Below are 9,533 nucleotides of genomic sequence, written 5' to 3' on the forward strand. Positions count from 1 at the left end.
CATGTCAGATAGAACGTTATAATTCCAAGGGGACGAAATAAAATAGAATATTTATTAAAAAAAAAAAAAATCATTTTTTTTAAAGAGTTTTTTTAGTTTATCATTGAAAATTTTTGAATTACATCACTTTCTCCCCAATGAATCCTCTGCAGTGAATGGGTGGCATCAGAACGAAAGTCCAAAGATCTGATATAAATATCACAATAATCCACAAGTAGTTGACATCAATTACTGTCTTGTGAAGGGAAAGGCTGTGGGTTTATAAGAAACAAATCCATCATTAAGAAATTCAAATTCAAGCTCTGCTCTGATTGTCCAGTCTGAACGATGAAGAGATTAGGCATCCATCCTGATACTGTATGTTTGAGCCTTTAAAGATTTTGAAAGATTTTGCAAGAATGTTTAGCATGAATGAGGCTTTAGAGAGATGTCAGTGAAGATGTGGATGCAGCCTCTGTGTTGCTGTTATAGGTGTTTTTGGACTTGTCTTTACCATGTTAACATAAATTGAGAACCAATTACAATCAGGGGTGCGTTTCCAGAAAGCATAGTTGCTAACCTGTTAGATGCAATGAGAATCACTCACTTGTTAATGAAGAGGGAGGGACTATTGTTAATTAGCTGAAATCTGTAGAATACAAAAAGACCAAAGGGCAGTATCTCCACTTTGTGATTAGGTGTTGAACAATGGCTGGAAGTTGGTGTTTGGTTCAGATTTTGCTGATTTGTGCTTTCTGTCATGCTGTTCCACAGTGGAGTAAATCGCTTCAGGATGCTCAAGCTCTGATGATCCAGCAAACTGACCAGCATTTCCAGCTCCAGAAGCCAGTTCAACAGCTAGCTAACCAGCAGTTTCCGCTTCAGAAGCCAGTTCAACAGCTAGCTAACCAGCAGTTTCCACTTCAGAAGCCAGTTCAACAGCTAGCTAACCAGCAGTTTCCGCTTCAGAAGCCAGTTCAACAGCTAACGAACCAGCAGTTTCCGCTTCAGATGCCAGTTCAACAGCTAACTAACCAGCAGTTTCCACTTCAGAAGCCAGTTCAACAGCTAACTAACCAGCAGTTTCCGCTTCAGAAGCCAGTTCAACAGCTAACGAACCAGCAGTTTCCGCTTCAGATGCCAGTTCAACAGCTAACGAACCAGCAGTTTCCACTTCAGAAGCCAGTTCAACAGCTAACGAACCAGCAGTTTCCACTTCAGAAGCCAGTTCAACAGCTAACGAACCAGCAGTTTCCACTTCAGAAGCCAGTTCAACAGCTAACGAACCAGCAGTTTCCACTTCAGAAGCCCGTTCAACAGCTAACGAACCAGCAGTTTCCACTTCAGAAGCCAGGTCAACAGCTAACTAACCAGCAGTTTCCACTTCAGAAGCATGTTCAACAGCTAACGAACCAGCAGTTTCCACTTCAGAAGCATGTTCAACAGCTAACGAACCAGCAGTTTCCACTTCAGAAGCCAGTTCAACAGCTAACGAACCAGCAGTTTCCACTTCAGAAGCCAGTTCAACAGCTAACGAACCAGCAGTTTCCACTTCAGAAGCCAGTTCAACAGCTAACGAACCAGCAGTTTCCACTTCAGAAGCCAGTACGACTACCTAAGCTGCAATTTCCGAAGCCAGTTAAACCGTTTCAGAAGCCAGTAGTGCAGGCAGAGCCCCTTGATAAATGCGCTGTAGCTGATTCTGAGCAGATCCAATGTGGTCTACCTGGGATCAGTGGTGCTGAGTGTGAAGCTATCAACTGCTGCTTTAATGGACAGCAGTGTTTCTATGGGAGGGCGGGTAAGTGTTCTCAATCTGATTCTGTTCATGTTAAACTGATTCTCTGCATTTTAACTAGCTCTTGTACCTTGTTCTAGTGACCGTCCAGTGTATTAGAGATGGTCAGTTTGTGGTAGTGGTGTCTAGAGATGTTACTCTGCCTCGACTGAGTCTGGATTCGGTTCATCTACTGGGTGGAAATGACCCACCTTGTGCTCCCGTGGGGTCCACACCTTCCTTTGCTATATACCAGTTCCCTGTGACCGCATGTGGCACGAGTGTGATGGTGAGCAGCTGCTGTTGGTCTTATTCTGCATTGCTTATGATGGACTGGATGCTGACACTGTTCCTATTCGCAGGAGGACAGCGGATATGTGGTGTATGAAAACCGAATGACCTCATCGTATGAAGTGGGGATTGGACCTTATGGTTCCATCACAAGGGACAGTCATTTTGAGTAGGTGATCCATGACTTGGTGTGAACCTTAATCCCTGATGAATGCTACAAGCTTGCTGTGTGTCGTCCAGGTTTCTCTTCCAGTGTAGATACTCGGGAACTTCTGTGGAAGCTCTGGTTGTGGAGGTCAACTCTGTTCCTCCACCTCCACCAGTAGCTGCTCCTGGACCTCTCAGGGTTGAGCTCAGACTGGCCAATGGCCAATGTGTCACCAAAGGCTGTGCTGAAGGTAAGATCTTGTCCTGTGTCTCCCTAAAGCCTTTCAAACTGGAGTCTGGTTAAACCCCAGTGTTGTTCCTCAGGGGATGAGGCCTACACGTCCTACTACAATGATGCTGATTATCCCATCACAAAAGTCCTGCGGGAGCCTGTGTATGTTGAGGTGCACATTATGGAGAGGACTGACCCCAACATTGTCCTGATGCTGGGACATTGTTGGACTACTTCAACCCCCAGTCCACTCAGTCTCCCCCAGTGGGACCTTCTGATCGACGGGTGAGCGTACAGCCAATCTTTATCCAGTTAGTCTGCTGGGAGACCCTTTCTAGCCTTCTCTTTTTGTCTTCAGATGCCCTTACCGGGACGATCGCTATTTGACCACACTGGTTCCAGTGACTGGATCGTCTGGTCTTCAGTTCCCAACCCACTACAAGCGCTTTGTTGTGAAGATGTTCACATTTGTAGATCCAGCATCACTGGCTGCTCTGCAGGAAACTGTATGCCTCCCCTTTACTTGAACCGTTGTATATTTACTACTTTTGGATTCTATGACTTGAGCCTCTCTCTTCCCTGTCAGATCTTTATCCACTGCAGTACAGAGGTGTGCCATCCATCATCTGGCTCTTGTGAACAAAGCTGCACCAGGAAACGTGAGTTCTTCCTCTTAACAAGAGGAACTGAGCATTTTATAAGTGCCTTCTCACATCTAACATTCCTCTTTCAGGGAGAGACACTCGTATCAAGGCTGTCTCTGGGGAGCAGACTGTGGTTTCTAGTGGAGAAGTTACTCTGGTCATGTAAATCTAGTACTTTTAATAAACCTTGCAGAACCCCGAGGTATCTTTGTCTATTGGTATTGTTGTGGTTCGGCAGAATCTGGTATTGCATGCCTGGCCAGTTTTTTTTTTTTTTTTTTTTTTTTTAAACCGTCTGGAGTCGATTCCCACATCTGCGCATTGAGGCATCTTCTCCTGATAACCCCAAAGAGAACTTAAATTGCACTTTCAGTTTTGATCGTTCACCTAAGAGCAATACATCAATCGACTCTGTAAAGGTTTTTTTTTTTTTTTTTGTATACACCCACAAGTTTATTCATTCATATAACAAACAAGCTGTGCTGTCTGCAGCCTCGGTCTGGGGTGATCTTCATGTAGAAATGCGTCATTAAAATGAACTAACTCCATGAATTATCAACAGAGCCATGAGACTTATCTATAGAAAGCTTGACATGTCTACCAAGCAAATGCTACCGAAAACAAATTCTGTAAAGTAATCCATTTGAAAATGCGATTGTCCTGTTCATATCTAATGTGACAATGTGCTATTGATAATGTTACACATGAAGCTTGTGGCTTGTAAACGGCCATACCACGGAAAACTAAGCAGTGAGATAGTTTGTTTCACTGAGAGGAATAAGACCCAATTCCCCCAAAGAAGATGCGCTGAGGACTAATTCAAAAAAGAATGAAGCACTTTTATCCAACAGCGATCAAACATTTAAGTCATTTATTTTCACATAACGTGTACACCTTTTTACTAGTTAGACTTTTTCCAAGATATAATTCCTGACTAAATGTATAATCAAGTGAAACCTTAAGTTCCATTCATGCACTACTAGTATAAGTGACCATCACAATAATAGTTTATAATTGAGTTTATTTGAGAGTACATTAACAATATACCCTGTGGAAGTGCTAGTTATGTGTTGTTCATTTATGTATTTCAACATGACTCAATACCAGTTTGCTAAATCCGTAATATTGTTCAATATTTGTATGATTTAAAATGGTATGCCTGTTTGAATATATCTCAAATTAATTTATTCAGAATCAGAATCAGAATCAGAAAGAATTCCTGTGATCAAAGCTACATTTTCAGCATCATTACTCCAGTCTTACTCAAAGTGTAACAACATACGCTACATTCAAAAGCTTGGATTCAGTATATATAGATATTAAAAATTTTATTCAGCACACACGTGATGATAGATAAAAACGATTAATACGATAAATGTTACAAACAATGCTGTTTCAATTTATCAAAAAAAACTGAAAAAATATTCTCCGCTCTTTTCAACAAGTTTTTTTTGTTTTGTGTTTTTTTTTTGTAGAAAATCTGAATATTAGAATGATTTCGGAAGGATTGTGTGACTGGAGTAATGATGCTAAAATTCAGTATGTATATATTTATGAGCTACTAAAAAAAGGGCATCTCAAAACTTCTCAAGGCCCCCAAAACCCCCTTAGACATCAGCGGGTTAATTTGTCATACAAACAGTAGTTTGGTTCACGATATTCACTTGCATATTTAGTAAATAAAACTCAAATTGCTGAGCTCAAGTTTTAAATGGAAATCAGTTCTCGAATGCCTTGAAGTAAACGCAGAACAGATTCAATCGTCCTCAACTCAAAGTAATGATATTAAACAGATACTCCACACCAAAAAGAAAATTGTGCCACTAATCACTTACCCACCTTATCACTTGGGTGTCATTCCAAACCCGTAAAATCTTTTGTTCGTCTTCGGAAAACAATTTAAGATATTTTGGATGAAAACCGGGAGGCTTGTGTCCATCCCATATACTGCCAAGTAAAACACTCGGTCAAGGATCAGAAAAGTATGTAAAGCACTTTCAGAATTATCCATCTGCCATCAGTGGATCAACCGTAACGTTAGGAAACGATGAGAACACTTTGTGCACAAATGAAACAAAGACTTTATTCAATTCAACAGATGGTCTGCTCTGTCTATCCCCATGTCACCCTAGCGCCGTTTTGAAAAACACCTGCTGAACGCAAACTGCACATGCTATTGTCAGCCGCAACAAAAACGTGCAGTTCTCTTTGAAATCAAAGCATTAATTTACGCAGAAAACATACTGTACTTTAAAATACAAAATATTGTTCAAAAGGTTGATGAGAGTTTATTCAACAAAGATGCATTAAATGGATAAAAAGTGATACTAGTGACATGATTTATAATATTAAAAATTTATTTCTTGCATGCTGAAAAAAAACTTTTACTTTGATCAGGGTAATAAATAAAAATGTGACATTCACAAAAATTTTTTTTTTTAAATACTAAAAAAATAGCTGGGTTTTTTTTGTCAAATAATAACAGCCTTACTGAGCATAAGACACCTTTTTCAAAAATGGTTTTACAAACCTCAAACTTCATAACAGTAGTGTACTGTACAGTAGATCCAATAACTGTTTTATGTATCTTGATGTCTAGAGAGTAAGTGACCGATATAATGCAACACAAAATACTGAGCCATATCTAGAGACCAGGATTGTTTTAAACTGTAAAAAAATGCCTATAGCCTAGCAGACCGTCTTGGCTACACTGCGGTGGATGTTTGCTCTCGTTCAGTACAGATATCACTCGAACAGCGTTTTAACAATCATTCTCATGTCTCCAGAGCCTGTAATTCTCCCAGCACTGGAATATTGATTCATTTGGAAGCTGCAACGCTGGAAAAACAATTAACATTACCAAACGCACCTGTTATGTGCAGGGAATATTTAATAGATGTCTAAATAGATAACTAAAAATGTTTTTTTAGTATATCATTGAATATTTTTGAATTACATCACTTTCTCCCCAATGAATCCTCTGCAGTGAATGGGTGGCATCAGAACGAAAGTCCAAAGATCTGATATAAATATCACAATAATCCACAAGTAGTTGACATCAATTACTGTCTTGTGAAGGGAAAGGCTGTGGGTTTATAAGAAACAAATCCATCATTAAGAAATTCAAATTCAAGCTCTGCTCTGCTTTGATTGTCCAGTCTGAACGATGAAGAGATTAGGCATCCATCCTGATACTGTATGTTTGAGCCTTTAAAGATTTTGAAAGATTTTGCAAGAATGTTTAGCATGAATGAGGCTTTAGAGAGATGTCAGTGAAGATGTGGATGCAGCCTCTGTGTTGCTGTTATAGGTGTTTTTGGACTTGTCTTTACCATGTTAACATAAATTGAGAACCAATTACAATCAGGGGTGCGTTTCCCAAAAGCATAGTTGCTAACCTGTTAGATGCAATGAGAATCACTCAGTTGTTAATGAAGAGGGAGGGACTATTGTTAATTAGCTGAAATCTGTAGAATACAAAAAGACCAAAGGGCAGTATCTCCACTTTGTGATTAGGTGTTGAACAATGGTTGGAAGTTGGTGTTTGGTTCAGATTTTGCTGATTTGTGCTTTCTGTCATGCTGTTCCACAGTGGAGTAAATCGCTTCAGGATGCTCAAGCTCTGATGATCCAGCAAACTGACCAGCAGTTCCAGCTCCAGAAGCCAGTTCAACAGCTAGCTAACCAGCAGTTTCCGCTTCAGAAGCCAGTTCAACAGCTAACTAACCAGCAGTTTCCGCTTCGGAAGCCAGTTCAACAACTACCTAAACTGCAGTTTCCACTTCAGAAGCCAGATCAACAGCTAGCTAACCAGCAGTTTCCACTTCAGAAGCCCGTTCAACAACTACCTAAACTGCAGTTTCCACTTCAGAAGCCAGTACAACAGCTAACGAACCAGCAGTTTCCACTTCAGAAGCCAGTACAACAGCTAACGAACCAGCAGTTTCCACTTCAGAAGCCTGTTCAACAGCTAACTAACCAGCAGTTTCCACTTCAGAAGCCAGTACAACAGCTAACGAACCAGCAGTTTCCACTTCAGAAGCCAGTTCAACAGCTAACAAACCAGCAGTTTCCACTTCAGAAGCCAGTTCAACAGCTAACAAACCAGCAGTTTCCACTTCAGAAGCCAGTTCAACAGCTAACTAACCAGCAGTTTCCACTTCAGAAGCCAGTTCAACAGCTAACTAACCAGAAGTTTCCACTTCAGAAGCCAGTTCAACAGCTAACTAACCAGAAGTTTCCACTTCAGAAGCCAGTACAACTACCTAAGCTGCAATTTCCGAAGCCAGTTAAACAGTTTCAGAAGCCAGTAGTGCAGGCAGAGCCCCTTGATAAATGCGCTGTAGCTGATTCTGAGCAGATCCAATGTGGTCTACCTGGGATCAGTGGTGCTGAGTGTGAAGCTATCAACTGCTGCTTTAACGGACAGCAGTGTTTCTATGGGAGGGCAGGTAAGCGTTCTCAATCTGATTCGGCTCATGTTAAACTGATTCTCTGCATTAACTAGCTCTTGTACCTTGTTCTAGTGACCGTCCAGTGTATTAGAGATGGTCAGTTTGTGGTAGTGGTGTCTAGAGATGTTACTCTGCCTCGACTGAGTCTGGATTCGGTTCATCTACTGGGTGGAAATGACCCACCTTGTGCTCCCGTGGGGTCCACACCTTCCTTTGCTATATACCAGTTCCCTGTGACCGCATGTGGCACGAGTGTGATGGTGAGCAGCTGCTGTTGGTCTTATTCTGCATTGCTTATGATGGACTGGATGCTGACACTGTTCCTATTCGCAGGAGGACAGCGGATATGTGGTGTATGAAAACCGAATGACCTCATCGTATGAAGTGGGGATTGGACCTTATGGTTCCATCACAAGGGACAGTCATTTTGAGTAGGTGATCCATGACTTGGTGTGAACCTTAATCCCTGATGAATGCTACAAGCTTGCTGTGTGTCGTCCAGGTTTCTCTTCCAGTGTAGATACTCGGGAACTTCTGTGGAAGCTCTGGTTGTGGAGGTCAACTCTGTTCCTCCACCTCCACCAGTAGCTGCTCCTGGACCTCTCAGGGTTGAGCTCAGACTGGCCAATGGCCAATGTGTCACCAAAGGCTGTGCTGAAGGTAAGATCTTGTCCTGTGTCTCCCTAAAGCCTTTCAAACTGGAGTCTGGTTAAACCCCAGTGTTGTTCCTCAGGGGATGAGGCCTACACGTCCTACTACAATGATGCTGATTATCCCATCACAAAAGTCCTGCGGGAGCCTGTGTATGTTGAGGTGCACATTATGGAGAGGACTGACCCCAACATTGTCCTGATGCTGGGACATTGTTGGACGACTTCAACCCCCAGTCCACTCAGTCTCCCCCAGTGGGACCTTCTGATCGACGGGTGAGTGTACAGCCAATCTTTATCCAGTTAGTCTGCTGGGAGACCCTTTCTAGCCTTCTCTTTTTGTCTTCAGATGCCCTTACCGGGACGATCGCTATTTGACCACACTGGTTCCAGTGACTGGATCGTCTGGTCTTCAGTTCCCAACCCACTACAAGCGCTTTGTTGTGAAGATGTTCACATTTGTAGATCCAGCATCACTGGCTGCTCTGCAGGAAACTGTATGCCTCCCCTTTACTTGAACCGTTGTACATTTACTACTTTTGGATTCTATGACTTGAGCCTCTCTCTTCCCTGTCAGATCTTTATCCACTGCAGTACAGAGGTGTGCCATCCATCATCTGGCTCTTGTGAACAAAGCTGCACCAGGAAACGTGAGTTCTTCCTCTTAACAAGAGGAACTGAGCATTTTATAAGTGCCTTCTCACATCTAACATTCCTCTTTCAGGGAGAGACACTCGTATCAAGGCTGTCTCTGGGGAGCAGACTGTGGTTTCTAGTGGAGAAGTTACTCTGGTCATGTAAATCTAGTACTTTTAATAAACCTTTCAGAACCCGAGGTATCTTTTGTCTATTGGTATTGTTTTGGTTTGGCAGAATCTGGTATTGCATGCCTGGCCAGTTTTTTTTTTTTTGTTTTTTTTTTTTTAAACCGTCTGGAGTCGATTCCCACATCTGCGCATTGAGGCATCTTCTCCTGATAACCCCAAAGAGAACTTAAATTGCACTTTCAGTTGATTATTCACTTAAGAGCAATACATCAATCGACTCTGTAAAGGTTTTTTTTTTTTTGTATACACCCACAAGTTTATTCATTCATATAACAAACAAGCTGTGCTGTCTGCAGCCTCGGTCTGGGGTGATCTTCATGTAGAAATGCGTCATTAAAATGAACTAACTCTGTGAATTATCAACAGAGCCATGAGACTTATCTATAGAAAGCTTGACATGTCTACCAAGCAAATGCTACCGAAAACAAATTCTGTAAAGTAATCCATTTGAAAATGCGATTGTCCTGTTCATATCTAATGTGACAATGTGCTATTGATAATGTTACACATGAAGCTCGTGGCTTGTAAACGG

The 9,533-nt window shown here is 41.7% G+C and overlaps 2 protein-coding genes across 5 annotated transcripts; both read left to right on the top strand.

Moving 5' to 3' along the window:
* Window positions 1-669: 669 nt before the first annotated feature.
* Window positions 670-3,275, top strand: LOC132112361 (zona pellucida sperm-binding protein 4-like). Its single transcript, XM_059519803.1, has 8 exons — window positions 670-1,780; window positions 1,858-2,045; window positions 2,119-2,216; window positions 2,288-2,445; window positions 2,519-2,711; window positions 2,785-2,932; window positions 3,013-3,085; window positions 3,160-3,275. The coding sequence occupies exons 1-8, from the start codon at window positions 688-690 to the stop codon at window positions 3,234-3,236; spliced, it is 2,028 nt and encodes a 675-aa protein (XP_059375786.1). The 5' UTR covers window positions 670-687; the 3' UTR covers window positions 3,237-3,275.
* Window positions 3,276-6,594: 3,319 nt separating this feature from the next.
* On the top strand, window positions 6,595-9,009 carry LOC132112362 (zona pellucida sperm-binding protein 4-like). Of its 4 annotated transcripts, none has more exons than XM_059519804.1 (9): window positions 6,595-6,947; window positions 7,356-7,521; window positions 7,597-7,784; window positions 7,858-7,955; window positions 8,027-8,184; window positions 8,258-8,450; window positions 8,524-8,671; window positions 8,752-8,824; window positions 8,899-9,009. In XM_059519804.1, exons 1-9 carry the CDS (start codon window positions 6,597-6,599, stop codon window positions 8,973-8,975), a joined length of 1,452 nt encoding a protein of 483 aa, XP_059375787.1. In that variant the 5' UTR covers window positions 6,595-6,596; the 3' UTR covers window positions 8,976-9,009. The 4 variants fall into 4 exon arrangements, with proteins under 4 accessions (XP_059375787.1, XP_059375788.1, XP_059375789.1 ...); XM_059519805.1 differs by having other exon boundaries at window positions 6,595-6,876; window positions 7,336-7,521; XM_059519806.1 differs by having other exon boundaries at window positions 6,595-6,834; window positions 7,336-7,521.
* Window positions 9,010-9,533: the final 524 nt, after the last annotated feature.

This window comes from Carassius carassius, chromosome 32 (genome assembly GCF_963082965.1).
Source record: "Carassius carassius chromosome 32, fCarCar2.1, whole genome shotgun sequence".
Lineage (NCBI taxonomy): Eukaryota > Metazoa > Chordata > Actinopteri > Cypriniformes > Cyprinidae > Carassius > Carassius carassius.

Bases quoted from the DNA above. Each gene is read 5' to 3' on its own strand.
- LOC132112361 (XM_059519803.1), top strand. From the start codon at position 688: ATGGCTGGAAGTTGGTGTTTGGTTCAGATTTTGCTGATTTGTGCTTTC. The intron at 1,781-1,857 runs GTAAGTGTTCTC...ACCTTGTTCTAG, and splicing joins GTGTTTCTATGGGAGGGCGG to TGACCGTCCAGTGTATTAGA. The intron at 2,446-2,518 runs GTAAGATCTTGT...GTTGTTCCTCAG, and splicing joins CACCAAAGGCTGTGCTGAAG to GGGATGAGGCCTACACGTCC.
- LOC132112362 (XM_059519804.1), top strand. From the start codon at position 6,597: ATGGTTGGAAGTTGGTGTTTGGTTCAGATTTTGCTGATTTGTGCTTTC. The intron at 7,522-7,596 runs GTAAGCGTTCTC...ACCTTGTTCTAG, and splicing joins GTGTTTCTATGGGAGGGCAG to TGACCGTCCAGTGTATTAGA. The intron at 7,956-8,026 runs GTAGGTGATCCA...TGTGTCGTCCAG, and splicing joins ACAAGGGACAGTCATTTTGA to GTTTCTCTTCCAGTGTAGAT.